The sequence below is a fragment of the Macaca thibetana genome, chromosome 2 (genome assembly GCF_024542745.1).
Source record: "Macaca thibetana thibetana isolate TM-01 chromosome 2, ASM2454274v1, whole genome shotgun sequence".
Classification (NCBI taxonomy): Eukaryota; Metazoa; Chordata; class Mammalia; order Primates; family Cercopithecidae; genus Macaca; species Macaca thibetana.
This window is the reverse complement of record NC_065579.1, coordinates 92,962,672-92,985,046: the sequence shown is the minus strand read 5'-3', so window position 1 is coordinate 92,985,046 and position 22,375 is coordinate 92,962,672. Positions and strand designations below refer to the sequence as shown.

The following is a 22,375-nucleotide window of genomic DNA, read 5'->3' as shown; positions in this document are numbered from 1 at the left end:
CAAACTCGTGGCCTGAATTATATAATGCAGAAGTTAGCAAACTTTCTCTGTAAAGGGCCAGATGGTAAATGTTTTCAGCCTTACAGGCTATGTGGTCTGTGTTGCAACCGTTAAGCTTTGCCCTTGTAGCATAAAAGAAGCCATAGACGGCCGGGCGCGGTGGCTCAAGCCTGTAATCCCAGCACTTTGGGAGGCCGAGACGGGCGGATCACGAGGTCAGGAGATTGAGACCATCCTGGCTAACACGGTGAAACCCCGTCTCTACTAAAAAATACAAAAAATTAGCCGGGCGAGGTGGCGGGCGCCTGTAGTCCCAGCTACTTGGGAGGCTGAGGCAGGAGAATGGCGTGAACCCGGGAGGCGGAGCTTGCAGTGAGCCGAGATCGCACCACTGCACTCCAGCCTGGGGCACAGAGCAAGACTCCGTCTCAAAAAAAAAAAAAAAAAAAAAAAAAAAAGAAGCCATAGACTTTCAAAAACCAATGAGCATGGCTATGTTCCAATAAACTTTATGGATACTGAAACTTGAACTTCACATGATTTTAATGCATCCTGAAATATCCTTTTGATTATTGTCATTTTCTTTTTTGAGACAGAGTTTGGCTCTGTCGCCCAGGCTGTAGTGCAGTGGCGTGATCTCAGCTCACTGCAACCTCCACCTCCCAAGCTCAAGCCATCCTCCCTCCTCAGCCTCCCGAGTAGCTGGGACTACAGATGCATGCCACCACGCCTGGCTAATTTTTGTATTTTTTGTAGACATGGTGTTTCACCATGTTGCCCAGGCTGTTCTTGAACTCTCTGGTGCTCAAGTGATCACCCACCTCAACCTCCCAAAGTGATTATAGGTGTGAGCCACTGTGCCTGGCCTGATCATTTTTCAATCATTTAAATGTGGAAAAGTATTCTTGTCTCTGAGGTCATACAAAAATAGGCAATGGACTGGATTTGGCTCTCAGACCAGAGTTTGCTGACACTTGGTATATTATATAGAATTCCAAAACATTCATTTTATATAACAATTATGTAGCTCAGTTACCATGCTGATCCCAAAGTTCTTATGATTAAAAAACTGAGACAAAATATTTCTCTCTGTGTGTGTGTGTGTGTGTGTGTGTGTGTGTGTGTGTGTGTGTGTGTGATGGAGTCTTGCTCAGTCTCCAGACTGGAATGCAACGGTGCAATCTCGGCTCACTGCAACCTCTGACTCCCAGGTTCAAGCGATTCCCCTGCCTCAGCCTCCCGAGTAGCTGGGACTACAGGCATGCACCACCGTATCTGGCTATTTTTTTTGTATTTTAGTAGAGACGAGATTTCGCCATGTTGGCCAGGATGGTCTCAATCTCCTGACCTTGTGATCCACCTGCCTTGGCCTCCCAAAGTGCTGGGATTACAGGTGTGAACCACTGTGTCCAGCCAATATTTCCATTTTCAAATAAGAAAGTAGATACAGGTGAGCATTAGATTACGACAGAGAGTTGATGGCTATGTTCAGGATGGATTTAACTTTGAGAAGAGTTTTGGATGTCATAAGTTTGGGTATATGTCATTTGCTTTATAGATGAACAGATGGAATTTGTCCTTAACTGACTTTTCTTCCATTTTTGTTTGTTGTCTTTTTCTACAGCTCAGGGTCTTCAAGTTAGCCAAATCCTGGCCAACTTTGAACACACTAATTAAGATAATCGGCAACTCTGTCGGAGCCCTTGGAAGCCTGACTGTGGTCCTGGTCATTGTGATCTTTATTTTCTCAGTAGTTGGCATGCAGCTTTTTGGCCATAGCTTCCGTTCTCAAAAGAGTGCAAAACTCTGTAACCCGACAGGCCCGACAGTCTCATGTTTACGGCACTGGCACATGGAGGATTTCTGGCACTCCTTCCTAGTGGTGTTCCGCATCCTCTGCGGGGAATGGATCGAAAATATGTGGGAATGTATGCAGGAAGTGAATGCATCGTCATCATTGTGTGTTATTGTCTTCATATTGATCACGGTGATAGGAAAACTTGTGGTATGTTTCTTAGATTTTTTTTCAAAAAAATAAAAGACCCTACATGCCTCTCAAATGCATTACTTCATTTGCAAAACTTTACTAGTAAAAATTATTATTCTCAATATAATGCCAAATAAATATTTAAAATATTCATTCAAATTTTGCTTGAAAAAAGTATGATAAGCATGAAAAAAAACCTATTTGACACATACTACTCATTTGACTGATGCCCCAAAATTTATTTTATTCCCGATGATTCTTCTAAGACAATAGTATTCTCTTCCCCAGTGATTGGCTGAAGTAGGAGTTTGTGAGTTTATATGGTCAATAGGATGTAAAGAGATGTCCACTGGAGAAACTTGGGAACAATCTTTTGTTCTTAAGAAATATATGTTTAAAAAAATGATCCTTTTACTTCCTCTGGACTTTTTAATGACTGTGACCCCTGGAAAAGCCAGATCATGAGCTTGGAACTGTGGTGGAATTGCCCACAGGAATTTGGATCTGACATCCAGGACTGCTGTGCAATCCTCTCCTGTTTGCACAAATTGAGAGACGGTGTACTTTGTGCAGTTTCTTTAGGTCCTGTTCCCCTAACTTCAATGAGGTAACGGTGCCTAGCCAGAGGGGTTTGAACCAAACCTGCAAGCATTATGCAACCATGAGAAGAGCCAGCCTGAAACAAAGCCAATACTGAGGCAGGTAGAGTGAAAAGAGAGAACAAACCTGTATTTGTGTCATAATTCGCCCCCTGTTCTATTTTCAAACTTCTTGTTATGCTAGAGTTTTTTGTTATATAAGCTGGCTTGAGTGTGTTACTTGCAGCTGGAAGCATAGATATTTATGAGGAGGCTAATTAAGTGCACTTCATTGCCTTACTGCACAAGATCTTCAGGATCAAGTTGGGGCTATAGTGCAATATAATTAACTCTCTACACATGATAGCTTTATCCTAAGTACCTAATAAATGGTGTACCTAGACAGTAAGTGATACATACAAAAGCTCAGAAGAACAGGGCATCACCAGTGGGAGTGGGAGGAGAGCACTGAGAAAGGATTTGTGGAAGATTACAGAACTTGAAAAGACCACTTACAAGGTAAGGAGAACTTAGACAGATAGAGGAGAGCTTAAGCAAAGATCCAGAGATGGGAATTCTCACAGTGCAGCTGAGGAACTGTGACTAGACCCATTCACACCCACCGGGCACTTCTCTCCAAAGGCTGTCTATTGCTGAGTTGAAGAGAGCCACAAACAAAGGAATTTGAGGAGGTAAAGACGATGAATTAGAGGGTGTGTAATTATGAGCAAAGAACCCAGGAAGAAGCTATTGGGATTACATGAATTTGAAGTGATATGTGGTTCAACAGAAGAGTTGCATATTTGGTCCAACCCCGTTGGCTTGGCCTCAATACATTACTAAGGTTAGGGCAACAGGACCTAAAGAAACTGTAAAGTACATCATCTCACAAATATGCAAATAAGAAAGGACTGTACATTGGGCTTGAATATCAGATTCATCTCCTTGTGGGAAATTCCAGGAAAAATCAAAGCTCACTATCCAGCTGTTCCTCAAGAAACATACACTCTTAATTTTGCCATATGGTTATCCCATTCTGCTTTACCTTGGTGAGGGTCTACTCATCCATGTTCTTTATATGTAGGGAAAGTGGACTTGGCTATTTGTACCCTCTAATTTCAACTTTTATTCTGTCTTACTGTTTCCATTTCTTTCTCAATCTTTTATTTATTGGATAGATGAACTTTCTTAGGAGACAGTGGGACATAAAACTCTCATTTGATTCTGTTTTTAGTCTTGGGAAAAAGTTGTCCTGGAAACCCACTATATCTTTTCCTTTGCTAAACTTTCCTTTCTTCTTGCTACCCACCCCATTCCCAGGTGCTCAACCTCTTCATTGCCTTACTGCTCAATTCCTTTAACAATGAGGAAAGAAATGGAAACTTAGAAGGACAGGCCAGGAAAACTAAAGTCCAGTTAGCACTGGATCGATTCCGCCGGGCTTTTTGTTTTGTGAGACACACTCTTGAGCATTTCTGTCACAAGTGGTGCAGGAAGCAAAAGTTACCGAAGCAAAAAGAGGTGACAGGAGGCTGTGCTGCACAAAGCAAAGATATCATTCCCCTGGTCACAGAGATGAAAAGGGGCTCAGAGACCCAGGAGGAGCTTGGTATACTAACCTCTGTACCAAAGACCTTGGGCATCAGGCATGACCGGACTTGGTTGGCGCCACTTGCAGAGGAGGAAGATGATGCTGAATTTTCTGGTGAAGATAATGCACAGCCCATCACACAACCTGAGGCAGAACAACAGGTATGAAGGTTCACACATTCACACATAGACTTAAAGGTCATACAAAGCTGGAGTTACCACAGGGCACTGGTTGCCTGCCCTTTTCTAGGCACTATGCAAGGATAATAAGGGTACAAAATGTGGCTGCCCTTTGATACCCATGTGCACATCTCAGGACAGGTTCTTTATTGTGGTCCTGCAAGTGTGGCACAGATAGGAGGTGTCAGAAGAGTTCAGAGGGGAACAAAATCAGAATGGGCTGGGATGACAGGGGGAGTTCCTTTGGTTGAACTCTACAAGAAATGTAGAATTTGGATTGGCTGAAAAGTGAGGAGAAGGGATTTGGGAAGTAAACTGAATCTCATGTTTTGTTTGTTGGTTGGTTTGTCTTTTTTTAAAAAAAAGGCAGTGCTGGGAACAACCTCAGTTTCTGCAGAGACCAATCTTGTGGGTGAGGAGTGGTGGGAGATGGGGGCTGTCAGGGAGTGTGAGGGCAATGGATACTGTATGAGTCTGTTCAGGCTGCTATAACAAAATATCATAGACTGGGTAACTTCTAAGCAACAGAAATTTATTTCTTGCAGCTCTGAAGCCTGGGAAGTTTCAGATCAAGGCAGCGACAGATTTGATGTCTGGGGAGGGCCCATTTACTGACTCATAGACAGCACCTTCTCGCTGTGCTCATATAATGGAGGAGTGAACAACTTCCCCTGGGCTATTTTATGAGCACATTAATAGAAGTCCACACATCTTAATGCTATCATCTTGGGGGTTAGGATTTCAGTATACGAAAATTGTGAGGAGTGGGCAGAAACATTCCAACCTTAAAAAATACATAAAATAAACAAGGGACTTGTTTTGGATGCAGCAGGGGCTGTGTACTTGTTTCCTACCATGGTTGTGACATACTGCATTCCCACCAGCAACCTATGGGCATTCCATTGGCTCTGCATCCTGGCCAGTGTTTTTGTTGTCAGCCTTTTAAATTTTAACCATTCTAGTGGTTTTGTAGTGGTATCTAACTGTGGTTTTAATTCTAATTTCACCAACAAATAATGATATTGTATTGCTTTTTATTTACATTTTGGTCATTTGTATACTTCATTGGTGAAGTGTCTATTGCCCATTTTTATTAAGGGATTTGTCTTCCCATTATCGAATTGTAAGGCAACTTTCCCCACCCTTTTTGGCACCAGGGACCAATTTCATAGAAGACAATTTTTCCATGGATCAGGGTGGAGGGAGAATGGTTTTGGGACGATTCAAGTGCATTACATTTATTGTGCACTTTATTTCTATTATTATTACATTGTAATATACAATGAAATAATTATACAACTCACCATAATGTAGAATCTGTGGGAGCTTGTTTTCCAGCAATTAGATAGTCCCATCTGGGGGTGATGGCAGACAGTGACAGATCATCAGCCATTAGATTCTCATATGGAGCATGCAACCTAGATCCCTTCCATGTGTAGTTCACAGTAGGGTTCATGCTCCTATAAGAATCTAATGCCACCACTGATCTGATGGGAGGCGAAGGTCAGGCAGTAATGCGAGCGATGGGGAGTGGCTGTAAATACAGATGAAGCTTTGCTCACAGCCCAAGACAAGTACTGGTCTCTGGCCTAGGGGTTGGGGACCCCTGTTGTAAAGAATAATTGTGTATTCTGAACACAAGTCCTTTTTCTGACATATATATTTCACATATTTCCTACCAGTCTGTGGCTTGCATTTATTTTCTTAAGGGTATTTTTCAATGAGTATAAAGTTTTAATTTTGATAATATATGATTTAACAAAATTTCTCCTATGGTTCATGTGTTTTGTTTTCATTCTAAGAAATCTTTGCATAACCTAAACTCACAGAGGTTTTCTCGCATGTTTTCTTTTAGAGTTTTATAGGTTTAACTCTCAGGTTCAAGTCCATGATCCATTTCAATTTAATGTTTGTGTATGGTGTGAGTTGAGGTATTGTTTTTCCTCAACTCACACCATACACAAACATTAAATTGAATTTTAGCCATATATTGAAAAGACTTATATTTAGTCTTTTGTATCCAGTGATTTCAGCCATATATTGAAAAGACTACTCTTTCTCCATTGAATTAACTTGGTATCTTTGTAAAAAAAAAAAAAAGCAATTGACCATATATGCATAGGTCTATTTCTGAAATATTACTTCTGTTTCATTGATTTATATATGTGTCTTTATATGAATACCACACTGTCTTGATTGCTGTAGATTTATATTAGATTTTGAAAGCAAGGTGTGTAACTTTGTTCTTTATTAAATTTGTTTTGTGTAGGTTCTTTGCATTTTTGTATGCATTTTAGAATCAACTTATCAAATTTTCACAAAAAAATTGCTGGAATTTTGTTTGGGACTGCATTGAATACATGGATCATTTTGTAGATAATTGGCATCTTACCAAAAATGAGTGTCCTGATTCATGAACATGTCTACCTCTCTACTTATTTAGATGTTCTTTAATTTCTCTTAGCAATGTTTTATGATTTTCATTGTACAAGTCTTGACATATTTTGTTAAATTTGTACTGAAGTAGTTAATGTTTTTCATACTATTGTAAATGTAGTTTTAATTTTAATTTCCATATGTTTATAGCTAGTATAATGAAATTGTCTTTTGTCTATTGACCTTGTATCTTCAAACCTTGGAAAACTGACTTATTAATTCTAAATCATTTTGTGTAAATTGAGTAGAATTTTCTGTTTATACAGTTTTTTTTTTTACCTGAAGAGAAAAACCGTTTTACTTCTTCTTTAAAAAAAATCTATATATTTTTTCTTCCTTTATTATACTGGCTAGGATCTATAGTATAATCTTTAACAGGATTGGTGAGACAGGATATATTGCCTAGCTCTTAATCTTAGATAGAAAGCATAATCTTTCACTATTAAACAAGATTTTAGTTGAGGAAGTTCCTTTTATTCCTAGTTGTTGAGAGTTTTATTTTTAATTACAAAAATATGTTGAATTTCTGAAATGCATTTTTTGCATGTATTAAGATGATCATTGTGTTTTTTTCTTATTTATTTTGAATGTTAAATCACCTATGCATTCCTTAGATTATCCCTACTTGGTTACAGCATATTATCCTTTATATGTGTCTAGATTCAATTTGCTAATATTTTGTTAAGCATTTTGCAGGCAGAGTTTCTCCTTTGTAATGTGTTTGGCTTTACAAAAATTAACATGGGCCTCATTAAATGAGTTGAGAAGTCTTCCTCCTTTTCTATTTCTGAGACACTGTGTGTATAACTGGTATTATTTCTTCTATTAATGTTTGATAGAATTTACCAAATATTCATTAAAGTGGGCATAAGTTGTCTTTTTTGGAATTTTTAAATTATGAATTCAATTTCTTTAATAAATATAGGACTATTCCAGCTTTCTACTTTTTTTGTTCCAATTTGGTTAATATGTATGTTTTAAAAATTAGATAAAGGAATTTATGGGTATAAAGTTGTTTATAGTATTTTCTTATTCTTTTAGTGTTTGTAGAATTTTTATAGTGTCTGTAGATTTCTAGTAGTGTCTGTAGTGATGTTTTTCCTCATGCATATTGATAATTTTTATCTTCCTTTCTATTCAATATAGTTAGAAGTTTATCAACTTCATTGATATTTTCAAAGAATCAGCTTTTGGTTTTATTTTTCCTTATTGTTTTTACATGTTTTTATTTTATAGATAGATTCTCTTTTTCTTATTTTTTTTCTTCCTTTTGCTTAGTATGGGTTTAATTTGCTCTTCTTTGTCTGGATTATTAGAGTGTACACTTAAACTAGGGTCTGGCAAACTACAACCTATGGGCCATTTCTGGCTCACCCCTTGTTTTCTTTTTTAAATAAAGATTTATTGACTCACAGCCATGCTAAATTGTTTACCTATTATCTCTGCTGCTTTAATGCCACAACAACAGAGTTAAATAGTCACAACAGAGACTTCATGGCCTGCAAAACCTAAGATATTTGCTAGTGGGCTCTTTAAGGGTAAAGTTTTTCAACCCCTGGCTTAGATTATTGATTTAAGTCTTTTTTTCTTTATTATTGCAAACATTTAAAACTACAAATTTCTCTTTAAGCACTGCTTTAGCTGCATTCTACTAATTTTGCGACGCTGTATTTTCCTCTTAACTTGTTTAAAAATATATTCTAATTTCTCTTGTGATTTCTGCTTTTGCTCATCAATTATTTATGAGTGTTGTTCAATTTTCAAATAATTAAAGATTCTCCTGATATACTTGTTATTCATTAAAGTTTTATTTTTTTTGTGGCCAAATAATGTATTTTATATGCTTTAAACCTTTTAAAATTTCTTGAGATATGTTTTATGATTTTTTTGTTTTTTATGTTCCAGCATATAGTCTGACTTGGTGAATGTTCAATATGCAATTGAAAGGAGTATGCACTTTAAAAGAATGATTGGGTGAAGTGCTGTATTTGTGTCAATTAGATCAAGTTGGTTGTTAGTGTTGTTCAAGTCTTCTATGTCCTTATTGATTTCCTCTTACCTTCAAATATTAGGACACCAGTGTTGCAATTTTTAACTGTAGTTGTGAATTTGTTTGTTTCTAATTTTAGTTTCATTAAGTTTTTTACTTCATGTATTTTGAAGCTCTGTTATAAGGAGAACACATACCTAGGATTGTTAGGTGTTTCCTTTATCCTTATTAAATGTTCCTTTTCATCTCTGATAACATTCTTTATTCTGGAGCCTACTTTGTCTGATATTAATATATCCACTCCAACTTTCTTATGTTTAGTATTTGTATGGTATTGTTTTTCTTCTTTTATTTTAATCTATGGGTGTTTTTATATTTAAAATGCATTGTGTATACACATCATATTGTTAAATCTTGCTTTTCTCTTGCAGGTAATCTTTTTATTTTAGAATAATTTTAGGTTTACATGAATATTGTATAGTAGAGAGAGTTCCCGTATACTCCACATCCAGTTTCCCTCTCATTAACATTTTACATTGGTATGGTACATTTTTTACAATTAATGAACCAAGATGAATAATTGTTAACTAAAGTCCCTAGTTGATTTATATTTCCTTAGTTTGTATCTAGCACACAGTTTTCCTACCCCAGGAGTCTACTCAGGATACCACATTAATTTAGTTGTCGTATCTTCTTAGGCTTCCTCAGTTTTTCAGACATTCCCTGTTTGTGATGACTTTGATATTTTAAAGTGACATTGGTCAGGTGTGTTGTAGAATGTACCCCAATTTGGATTTGCTCTAATTTTTCTCATAGATTGAGATTACAGGTTGTAGGGAGAAATACCACAGAGACAAAATGCTCTTCTCATCATATCATATCAAAAGTGCATGCTATTACTATTTATATTAACCTTGATCACTTGGCTGAGGTAGTGTTTGTCAGTCTCATCCTCTGTAAACTTACTCTTCTTTACCCCTTTTCCCTCACCATACTCTTTGAAAAGTAGTCACTATGTTTAGCACACACGTAATGAATGAAGAGAAATTTTATTTTCTTATCCAGTCTGATAATTGCTGCCTTTTAATTTGAATGCCTGGGTCATTTACATTTAATGTAATTCTTGATACATTTGAATTTAACTATTATTTGTTCCCTTACCTCACTTTTCCCTGCCTTATTTTGGATTGAGTATTTTTTCAGTATACTATTTTATCTCCCTTACTGGTTTATTCTGTAGAAACAGATACCAATGTGTGGAGTTTCTCCACACCAAGCAACACTCCAACACTCTGGACACTAACTGAATGTACAACAGTTCAACTCAATTCTTGTTTTGTTCTGGATCTTGGAGAAGAAGCATTCAGTCTGTAACCATTTAAATGTAGTGTTGAATATGCCCTTTAGCAAGTTACAGAAATTCCACTCCATTTGTAGTTTGCTGAGTGTTTTTATTACAGTGTTTTCTTTTGTCAAGTGCTTTCTCTAGATGTATTTAGATGATAATGCTTTTGTCCTTATTTCTATTCACTTTTCAGATGTTAAATCAACTTTTTATTCCCAGAATAAATCCCGCTTGGTCATGGCATATAATCATTTTTATATATTGTTGGGAATTCAGTTTGCTAGTGTTTTGTTAAGAATTTTTTCTTCTATATTTATAAGAGATATTGGTTTATAGTTTATTTTTCTTGTGATGTCATTGTCTAGTATTTATATCAGGGTAATACTGGCCTCAAATATTGCCCAAATGAGTTAAGTGTTCCTTCTGCTATCTTTTTCAAGTCTTAGTGAAAATTTGGTATTAATTTTTCTTTAAATGTTTAGTAGAATTGACCAGTAAGGCATTTGGGTCTGGGCTTTTCTTTGTGGGAATTTTGGTTTTCAAATATAACTTATTTTTTAGAGCAGTTAAAAATTGAGCAGAAGGTACAGAAATTTCCTACATACACCTTCACCCTACATATGAACAGCATCCCCCATTATCAACATTTCCCCCCAGAGTGGTACATTTGTCATAATTGACAAACCTACTTTGACATGTAATTATCACCCAAAGTCCATAGTTTACATCAGGGTTTAGTTTTGGTATTGTACAGTGTGTAGTTTTAGACAAACATATAATAAATATATCCACCATTATAGTATTATACAGAGTGGTTTTACTGCTCCAGAAATCCTCTGTGCTCCTCCTATTTATCTCTTCAACTCCCAACCTCTGGCAAACGCTGTCCTTTTTATTGTCTCCATAGTTTTGTCTTTTCCAGAACATGATATTATTGGAATCATATAGTATATAGTCTTTTCAGATTGGCTTTGTTCACTTAGGATTATGCATTTATGTTTCCCCTGTGTCTGTGCATTGCTTGATAATTCATTTCTTTTTGTTGCCCTTGTACTTTTTCCTATTTTTGTTTTCCACTTCTTTTCTGCATTTTGTGGTTTAAATCAAACATTTCATATGGTTCCATTTTCTCTTCTTTCTCAGTATATCAGTTTTACTTTTTCTTTTTACTTTTTTTAGTGGTTGTCCTAGAATTTTCAATATATATTTTCAACTGATCCAAGTCCACTTACAAATAACATTACTTCATGGGTAGTGTGCATAGCTTATAATAATAAAATAATCCCAGTTCCTCCCTTACATTCTTTGTATAATTGCAGTCATTTATTTTATTTATTCATTAGTAAAATAACATATTTGAAATATATATTTAAATACATTGTTGTTATTATTATTTTGAACAAAGTGTTCTCTGTTAGATAAATTAAGAATAAGAAAAATAAATGTGTTTGTCGGGTGCAGTGGCTCACGCCTATAATCCCAGCACTCTGGGAGGCCAAGGCAGGTGAATCACCTGAGGTCAGGAGTTTGAGACCAGCCTGGCCAACATTGTGAAACCCCGTCTCTACTAAAAATACAAAAACTAGTCAGGCATGGTGGCAGGTGCCTGTAATCCCAACTACTCAGGAGGCTGAGGCATAAGAATCTCTTGAACCCAGGAGGTGGAGGTTGCAGTGAGCTGAGATTGCTCCATTGCACTCCAGCCTGGGTGACAAGAGTAAAACTCCATCTCAAAAAAAAATGTGTTTTTATTTTGCTTCACTTATTATTTAGTCCTTATCTTTCTTTCTTTATGTAGATCTGAGTTTCTGACCTATATCATTTTCCTTACCTCTGAACAACTTCATTTAACATTTCTTACAAGATAGGTAAGGCAACAAATTTCCTCAACTTGTTTGTCTGAGGAAGTATTTATCCTTTACTTTTAAAGAATAATGTCACAGGGTACAGAGTTCTAGGTTGGTGGATTTTTTCTCTCAGTTCTTTAAATATTTAACTCTCTTGCTTCACTCTTCTTGCTTGCATGATTTCTGACAAGTCAGACATAATTTTTACCTTAGCACCTGTGTAGGTAAAGTGCTTTCTTCCTCTATCTTCTTTCAGGATTTTTTATCTTTGATTTTCTGTAGTTTAAATATGATATGTCTGTCTAAGTGTAGTTTTTTGGATCTTTATCTTGCTTAGTCTCTCAGCTTCCTGGATGTGCAGTTTGGTTCTGATTTTAAATAGAGGGAAACTCTTGGTCATTATTGTTTCAAATAATTCTTCGATTTCTTTCTTTCTTCTCCTTCTGGTATTGCCATTACATGTATCTTATACCTTTTGTAGTTGTCCCACAGTTCTTGAATATCTTGTTCTGGTTTTTAGAAATCTTTTTCTGTTTACTGAAAAGTTTCTGTTTACTGAAAAGTTTTTGATATTTTCATTGAGATATCCTCAAGCTCAGAGATTCTTTCCTTCAGCATGTCCAATATACTGATAAACCCATCAAAGGCATTCTTTATTTCTGTTAAATGTTTTTTATCTCTAGCATTTCTTTTTGGTTTTAGAATTTCCATTTCTCTGTTTACATTGTTAATCTGTTCTTGCATACTGTCTGCCTTATCCATTAGGGTCCTTAGCAGATTAATCATAGTTGTTTTAAATTCCCTGTCTGATAATTCTAACATCCCTGTTATATCCGAGTTTGGTTCTGATGCTTGCTCTGGCTCTTCAAACTGTGGTTTTTTTGTTTTTTGTTTTGTTTTTGTTTTGTCTTTTGGTATACTTTTTAATTATAGCCAGACATGATACACAGAATGAAAGAAACTGCTATGAACAGACCTTCAGTAATGTGGTGAAAAGGAATGGGGGAAGGGGAAGTGTTCTATAGTCCTATGATTAGGTCTCAGTCTCTTGGTGAGCCTGTGCCTCTGGGCTGTGAACTTTGTAAATGCTTCTTAGTCTCCCTTAGGTGGGATAGGATGACTAGAGTGGGCTCGATAGGTACTTCTCTTCTTTCACAGGAATGGCTAGAACCAGCTGGAGTTGGGTATTTCCCTTCTCCTAAATCAGTCAGTCTATGATAAACCCCAGCAGGTTAGGCTCTAGTTAAATCATTTCTCTTGAAGGCAGAACTTGTTGGAAAGAATGTAATCCTGTACCAAACATTAAAATGGTTCCTTTTTCAGTCCCCCTTCAAGCCAGAAGCTTGAAGGGATGTTTCTCTGGTATTCTCAGTGAGAACCTGGGAGAGCTCCAAGAGGTAAACCTCACAAAAGTGTGGTGGCCTCCCTCATGACTGGGTACCCTTGGAGGTTTTTTTTTTTTTTTAATCTCTTAGACATACTGAGCCTTTAGCAATTTGTCAGTTACAGTTCAGGTTTTCTTTACCCGGCACTGGTTCCCATTAAGGTTTTGGCTCCGTAAGTTGTGATTCTCTGTATTTGCCTGCATCTCCAGTTTTAGAGGCAGTGTTAGCTCCGTAACTTCACTTCTCTTACATATCTAGGAAGAGTTGTTGATTTTTCCATTGTTCATCTTTTTATTTGTTGTTAGGATAGAGTGGTGACTTTCAAGGTTCTTACTTGATGAACCAGAAACCAGAAGTATCTACACAAAGTTTTTATATTACAAAATCAAGCTCTTTACTTGTAGGGCTATTCAGATTTTCTGTTAATTCTGCTTGTTATTTTATATATTTCTATGAATATGTTAATTTCATTGAAGTTATTTAATTTGTTAACATACAATTATTCATAATATTTTCTTACAATCCTTTTGATTTCTGTAAGGTTAATACTAATCCCCTCCCCACCTTTTTTTTAGTAATTTAGATCTTTTGATTCATGGTTAGTCTAGTTCACATCTTGTCAATTTTGAAAATCTTTTCAAATAGCCAACTTTCAGTTTTGTTAATTTTCCTCTAATATTTTTGTACCCTCTATTCATTAATTTCTGTCAAATATTTATTATATCCTTTCTTCTGCTTCCTTTGATTTTACTTTTCTCTTCTTTTTTCTGTGTCTTAAATGAAAGATTAGGCTATTGATTTGAAATTTTTCTTGCCTTTTTATTGTAGGTTTTTTTATAGCTATAAATTTCTAATCAGTGTTTAGCTGTATCAAATACATTTTATTTTCATTTTTATTTTCTATATATTTAATTGTGTTTTTATTTTATCTTATTTTCTAATTCTTCTTATGATTTCTTCTTTGACCCACTGCTTATTAAAAAATGTGTTGTTTAATATTTATAAATTTCTCAAATTTCTAACTGTTATTAATTTCTAATTTCACTCCATTGTGATTAGAGAACATACTTCATACAATTTCAGCCCTTTTAAATTTTTGAGGCTTCTTTTGTGGTGTAGTGTATTGTCTATCCTGGAAATGTTCCATTTGTACCTGAGAAGAATGTGTACTCTGCCATTTGGAATTAAGCGTTCTATAGATGTCTGCTAGGTTTAACTGGTATATAGTTTTGTTCAAATCTTCCGTTTCCCTGTGGATCTTCTATCTAGTCGTTATTCATTCATTTCTGAAAATGAGGTATTGAGGTCTCCAATGTTTACTGTTGAATTATCTGTTTCTCCCAACAATTATGTCAGTTTTTGCTTCATATATTTTGGGGCTCTTCTGTTAGGTGTATATATGTTTATAAATGCTATATCTTCCCAATATTTTGACTCTTTTATCATTATAAAATGTCCCTCTTCATCTCTAGTAAGTTTTTTGTTTTTAAATCTATTTTATCTGATGTTAATAGAGTCATCCCAGCTTCTTTTATGGTTGCTGTTTGCGTAACATGTCTTTTTCCATTCTTTCATTTTCAATCTATTTATATCTTTGAATCTAAAATGTGTACTCTGCAGACAGTGTGTAATTGGATCTTGTTTTCTTATCTATTCTGGCAATCTCTGCCTTCTGATGGGATTGGTTAACCCATTCATATTTAATGCTATTGTTAACACAGTTTATTTATCATATTTTCTTCTTTGTCTTCTATATGTCTTCCATGTTTTTTCCTTTATTATTTCTCTACTGCTTCATTTGCATTAAGTGAATATTTTCTAGTGTAACATTTTAATATCTTTAGTTTTTTTTCAAAATCTTTTTGAATTATTTCCTTGAGTGCTCTAAAATTTGACACATACATCTAACTCATCAGAATCTGTCTCAGATTTATATTAATTCCAGTAAGCTATAGAAATATTACTCATATATAGCTCTATTTCCTCTCTCCTCTTTTTGTATTGTTTTTAATTCTACATATTATATTCATACATGTTAAAACCCAAGCAACATTTTTTTATTATTGCTTAATATAACTAGATGTCTACTAAAGGAGCTGAGAAAATAAAAAAAAATAAGTGTATATTTATAAGATTTACTTTAATAATCTTCTTAGTTACTTTTGGCTCTCTTCATTTGTTCCTGTGAATGTGAGTTACCTGCAGGTGTGATTTTCTTACTCCAATGCAACTTTGCTCCCACCCATATCCTTTGTGCTTTTATTAGCAAATATTTTTTTTATTTCTATGTTACATATCCAGCAACACAATTTTAAACATAATGTTTTACACAATTGCTTTTGAAATCAGCTAAAAGAAGAAAGGAAAAGAAATATATATTTTTTACTATATTTGTGTGTGTGTGTTGGGGGTGCTGTATTACCATTTAGCGTTACTTGTTTTTAGTCTGGAAGATATCCTTTAGTATTCTTTATAAGGTAGGGCAACTACCAAAGAATTCTCTGTATTTATCTGGAAACACGATTATTTCATCTTCATTTTTGAAAGACAGCCTCACTGGATATAAAAATCTTGGTTCACTGTTGTTTTTTCTTTCAGCACTTTGAATATATCATATCACTGCCTTTGGCTTCCATTATTTCTAATGCAATGTCAATGTTAATTTTATCAATGTCACCTTGTACATGATGAACCACTTTTCTCTTGCTACTAAGATTTTCTCTTTTCTTTGTGTTTCAGCACTTTTACTATGATGTGTCTAGGTGTGGATCTCTTTGTGTTTTTTCTACTTGGGGTTTCATTGAGCTTCTTAGATGTGGAGTGCTAGGATTTCAATGTGTCCTCTAAAGTTTATGTGTTGGAGAATTAATTCCCAAAGTAACAATGTTGAGAGGTAAGACCTTTAATAGGTGATTAGATTATGAGGGCTCTGGTCTCATGAATGGATTAATGCTGTTATTGTGGGAGTGGTTTAGTTACTGTGGAAGTGGGTTCCTAATAAAAGACTGAGTTTGGCCCCCTTCCCTTCTTTCACTTTCTTGCCTTGTGATGCCTTCTGCCATGTTATGATGCAGCAAGAAGTCCTTCACAAGATGCTGGCCTGCTGATCTTGGTCTTCCTAGCCTCTAGAACTGTAGGAAATACATCTCTGTTCTTTATAAATTACTAATTTCAGGAATTCTATTATAGCAGCATAAATTGGACTAAGACGTGTAGATTAATGTTTTCAATCAATTTTGAGGAGTCTTCAGCCATTATTTATTTAAGTATTTTTTCTGTTCATTTTTCTCTGTTTCCCTTCTGGTCTGTGTGCTTAATGGTGCACCACATTTCTCTGAGGCTCTTTTTATTTTTCTTTCTTTTGTTTTCTCTGTGCTCTTTAGATTGCACAGTCTCCATTGATTCATCTTTAAATTCACTGGTTCTTTCTTCAAATGTACTGTTGGTCTCTCTAGTGACTTTTTCATTTCAGTTATGATACTTTTCAACTCCACAGTTTGTATTTGGCTCTGTTTAAAATATAATTTCTATTGATATTTTGCATTTGATTGTACCTTGTCATAGTATGTTTTATTTCCTTAAGCATTGTACCTTTTAATTCTTTAAATATATTTATAATGGCTTCTTTGCATTCTTTATCTTTTAGCTCTGACATCTTGACCCTTTCAAGTGCAGTTTCTATTACTGATTGTTTTCCCCTGTATGGGTCATGCTTTCTTGTTTTTTGCACATTTCATAATTTTTTGTATTGGACATTTTAAGTAACATATTGTGGAAACTCTATAACTGATTCACTTTTCTCCTCTCTGGGGCTTCTTTATTAAATGGTAATCTCACTAGACTATTTTAGTGGAGTCTACTCCCTCTCCAACCCATTCCCCTCCATTCACACACAATGTGAAACCTTTGGTGTCACTCCTAGGACAGTACGTCCCTGGATGTGCACACAGTCAGTCTAGGATGACTGTTGTTTCAGCAAGGCTATCTTTGACTGTCTCCTGTGATCTCTCTGTTAAGCTGTCTGCCTCTTTTGGTATTATATTTTGATTTTAGGCTCAACTAATTGCTAGATAATTGCTCTATTTTCCTTGACAATGCCATGGGGCATAAATTGCTCAACTGTCTGATTCAATTAAATTCTGGAAGTGATAGCTTTTAAGCGCAGTCTTTGAGATTTGCTTTGACCCCAGGGGGACTCTCCTTAGCTGTTTCTTTTCATAGTTCCTTGTGCTGAGCTTCCTAACCTATATTTTAGTTTGTTGCCTTTATTGAAGGAGAGCTACCAGTCTCTTCTTATTTGCTTACCAACAAAATACCCATTGTTTTCAAGAGCACTTTTAGACTTTTACTTCCCCACACCACTTTGTTTCAAATAAAGCCAGTTCTATGGAGAACTTCAAAGCTCTTTTTTCTTATGAATTGCCTCCCACTCTGGGCAAAATCTCTTAGGCACAATTCCAGGCACTTGGGCAGGGGCAGTAGCCTCTCAACTTCTCAGTTTCCTTCTTCCTTAATCCTCCCCACCCCCAGAGCTTTCGCCCTACAAGTAAGCTGGAATGAGGGTGATTCTAGTATTCTTGGGCTGCCGCTTCTGGGATAAAGTCTCTGCCCTATGAGTGGAGGGCTAGATGGAAAAAGGGAGCCGACATTTTGGCCACACTCACCAGAAATTTAGAGGCCTTAACTCAGAATTGGAAGAGATAAGAAATGCTGGTGGCCTGAAGCTGCTGCTGCTTCTTTTTTTTTTTTTCCCCCATAACTCATACATTTTTATTGGTAGACATTTCATGGTGTTGTAATCATTTATGTATTGGAAAATGGGATTATTTTTGATGATAACAGCATTTCTTTATTTCAAATGCATTGAATGACCACCATGTGACAGGCCTTGCACTAAGATAAAATAAATATGCAATAAGTAATTTTTTTTTGAGGCAGAGTTTTGCTCTTGCCACCCAGGCTGCAGTGCAATGGCACAATCTCATCTCACTGCAACCTCTGCTTGCCGAGTTCAAGTTATTCTACTGCCTCAGCCTCCCAAGTAGCTGGGATTACAGGAGTGTGCCACCATGCCTGGCTAATTTTGTATTTTTAGTAGAGATGGGGTTTCACCATGTTGGCCAGCCTGGTCTTGAACTCCTGACCCCAGATGATCCACCCACCTCAGCCTCCCAAAGTGGTAGAATTACAGGCATGAGCCACTGTGCCTGGCCTGCAATAGGTAATTTAACATGTAGGAAGTGTTTTTTTAAATAAAAGCATTTAAAAAGATTTTCCTTTTATGCAGATATCATTGATGTGCCTTTCCATTCAAAAGGCTCAATGTCTTTTTTTTCAATTTCATAAAAAAATTTGATTTCAATAGTTTTTGGGGAATAAGTGGTTTTTGGTTACATGGATATTTCTACTTGGGGTTTCATTGAGCTTCTTAGAGGTGGAGTGCTAGGATTTGAATGTTCTTTAGCAATGATTTGTGAGATTTTGGTGCACCCATCACCACATTCCTTGATTGGGAGCTAGGGTAGAGGAAACCCTATCTTTTTGGCCACCTCTGTCTGAAGTGGAGCCTCCATAAAACTTGCTGGAAGGGCCTGGGGGAGACATCAGATCATGGCTTCAGTGTCATCAATTTCTACCATTCTTACTGAATTTTAGTAGATTTTCTTGAATGAATGTTTCTTCATTTGCTGTACACTCTCAGAATAATTTCCAGAGACTTCAAATTATTTTTAAAACAGTTTTCACCACTTACACTTATTTCCCTAGGGAGAACGTTCACAGAGATTCTCATGCTATCATCCACAGAAGTGAAACTCTATGTGACTTCTTTATTAAATTATAAATGTATTCATTTAAAGACATTTTCCGATTATTATGTTACTTTCATCTTTTTCTCAAGTGAATTCACCTCCTTGTTGTTAATTTTAGGAAGTCTACTGATTTTATGTTTGTTTCCTCATACATTTTGGAATGTTAGCTTAAAAGCTCATCTTTAGTGGGAGGATCTGTCATTCTCTTTGCAGTCTAAGTTCTATGATTGTCTGTAATAAATCCTTCTGTGGCATCCATTTCAGATCCATGTCTTATATTGCCAACTTTGGATTGTGGTCTAATAGTGATACAAGTCATATTGCAGATCAAGTCACTGAACCAGTGGGTACCTTTGCCCAGGTCCTATTTCTGAGGTTGTACTTCTTCCTGTCTCACTAGGTATGCAGCTTTGTACAATTGTAATTATAAGCATTTGCTACAGCACTTTTTTTTTTTTTTTTTTGGCTTTTTTTCTTAAGTGCAAGAACTTTACCTCAGCCCATAGTTTCAAGTCTTAAATATAGCTCTGGTTCCCTTCCTCGTCTTAGGGTACTTTTAGACACCATTACCTGCTATCTTATTTAAATTTTTACTACTTTATATTTCGTTTCTGTGTCTAGTCCATAGACAGGTTACCCCTTTTTGTATGCATATGCTTGTGAGGTATATTTGTGGCTATATTAGTGAGGTGACAATGCTAGTAGCCCTTGCTCACTCTCAGCACCTCCTCAGCTTCGGAGTCCACTCTGGCTGCACTTGAGGAGCCCTACGGTCTGCTGCTGCACTGTGGGAGCCCCTCTCTGGGCTGGCCATGTCTGGAGCCGGCTCCCTCTGTTTGCCGGGAGGTTTGGAGAGAGAGTCGTGGGCGGGAACCCAGGATGCGCTTGGCACTGGCAGGCCAGTGTGAGTTCTGGGTGGGTGCAGGTGCAGGCTCAGTGGGGCCTGAATCTCGGCACGGCGGACCCCTGCTGGGCTTGATGGAGGGATGAGCTCCCTCTGGGCTGAGCTCCCTCTGGGCTGCTGGAGTACCCAGGCTAGGTGCCACAAAGTCCCACCCTGAGTGCCATTGAAAGGTGAAGCAGGCTAGGCTTCTGGGTTGGGTGGGGACTTGGAAAACTTCTCTGTCTAGCTAAAGGATTGTTAATGCACCAATCAGCACTCTGTGTCTAGTTCAAGGTTTGTAAATGCACCAATCAGCGCTCTGTGTCTAGCTAATTGGGTAGGGGACTTGGAGAACTTTTGGGTCTAGTTAAAGGATTGTAAATGCACCAATATGCGCTCTGTGTCTAGCTAAAGGTTTGTAAATGCACCAATCAGCGCTCTGTCAAAATGGACCAATCAACTCTCAGTAAAATGGACCAATCAGCTCTCTGTAAAATGGACCAATCAGCAGGATGTGGGTGGGGTCAGATAAGGGAATAAAGGTAGGCTGCCCAAACTTGCAGCAGCAACCTGCTGGTCCACTTACATGCTATTGAGGGTTTGTGCTATTGCTCTTAGTGATAAATCTTGCTGATGGTCACTCTTTGGGTCCTCGTCGTTTTTAAGAGCTGTAACACTCACTGCGAAGGTCTGCACCTTCACCTCTGAGGCCAGGGACACCACAAACCCACCAGAAGAGAGAAATTCTGGACACATTTTCAGACACATCTGAAGATCTGAAGGAACAAACTCCGGACATGCCATGTTTAAGAACTGTAACACTCACTGTGAGGGTCTACAGCTTCATTCTTGAAGGCAGCAAGACCCAGAACCCACCAATTCTGGACACATTAGTATGTGTGTGTATTTTTACATATGCTATTACATGAGTGGAGAAATGTTTCTGAATCATTACCTTATAATGTCACAGTTGCAGGAGTCTTCACATAGATGTTAGTGTAAAACATTCACCCAGGATGTAACTGTAACCTGCAAAAGGGTCTGGCTGCTAGCTGCTTATGAAAAGAATTTGAAATAATAACAAATTATGATAAGAGCAATATTCCCTTACTATCTGTGCCAGCAAGGGGAAGAGCAGAGACTCATTCTACTCTTCAATTTGTGGAAGGAGTGCGGGGGTTTTTAAATAAAGCATTTGAGATAGAGAAGAGGCAAGGGGGGATGAGGGGGTGCTCAGTGGTGTGACTTGCTCCAGTGGCCCTTCTTGAATTGTTGTCCCATTTGGTGAAGGGGCTGGCACCATCATGGATCATGGATCCTGCCAGGTTACACATTAGTTGCAGTCAATCTTGTAGTCAGTCTACAGCCGGGGATAGGTTCCATTCTTGAAGTAATCTTGTTAGAGAATTCTAGAGGTGTCTGGTCCCTATCAGGATCTGACTCTTGAAGCTTCTAAGAAAATTAATGATCACATAAAAGAGCATGGTGTGTGGTTAGAAAGCATTTAGGTAAATAAATGTGCATAAGGTATGGGAATATAGTATGGGAAAGGAAAGGCAGTGGAGGTTCACAGCGCATTCCGAGGCTGTATTTCAAGATAAGAGGTAACACGTAGGCAGTTTGTCTCAAAGTTGTATCTTTGACTTGGAGGAGAAAGAGGAACAGGAAGAGGGAAAAAAGAAAAAAAAGTTTAAAACACGGTTTGAGGCTCAGCTGCCAAGCTGCTCGGTTACATGACTTTACACATTCTTCTTAGATATCCCTGTAGGTCATCAGACCAAATTTATTTTTCAGTTTTATGTAGTGATATATTATTTTTCTTTATGCCTTTTAGTTTCCTATTTTGCTAAGGAAACTCTGTACCCCACATGATAGCAAGTTATTTTTCAAATTTTCCTTTTAAAATGCTTACCCATTTATTTTTACATCAAAATATCATATGACTATATATTTTATTTTTACTGTATAATGGAATTGTGTACCATTTATTAAATAATTTATCATTTAGTCATTGAATTGAAAGGGTATGTTTAAAATATATTAAATCCCCATATAAATTATATTAAATCGCCACATAAGTTTTATTTATGAATTACTTGTGGAGTTTTGTATCAGAACCATACTGTTTTGATTATGTATCTTTGCAACAAGTTCAATATCTGTTTCCTCTAGTAGTTTTCCCAGAATTATGTTGAGTTTTTCCAGGAGCAGTTTTTAAAGAGAAAAAAGAGTAATAATGTCAAAGGCTTATTCTCATGACGAAGAGAAAACGAAATAGCATTCAAACTTCTTTCATCTTAAGTGACATGTCCAGGAGGAATATTAATTCTATCCTGGGCTCTCT

The 22,375-nt window shown here is 36.7% G+C and overlaps 1 protein-coding gene across 1 annotated transcript in view; it reads left to right on the top strand.

The window, feature by feature from the left end:
• The window catches only part of SCN11A (sodium voltage-gated channel alpha subunit 11), a 107,504-nt gene that overhangs the window by 45,335 nt on the left and 39,794 nt on the right, over positions 1 to 22,375 (top strand). The window contains 2 exon segments of the mRNA XM_050778352.1: positions 1,625 to 2,005; positions 3,886 to 4,317. Of these exon segments, the coding sequence (XP_050634309.1) occupies positions 1,625 to 2,005; positions 3,886 to 4,317 (813 nt within the window).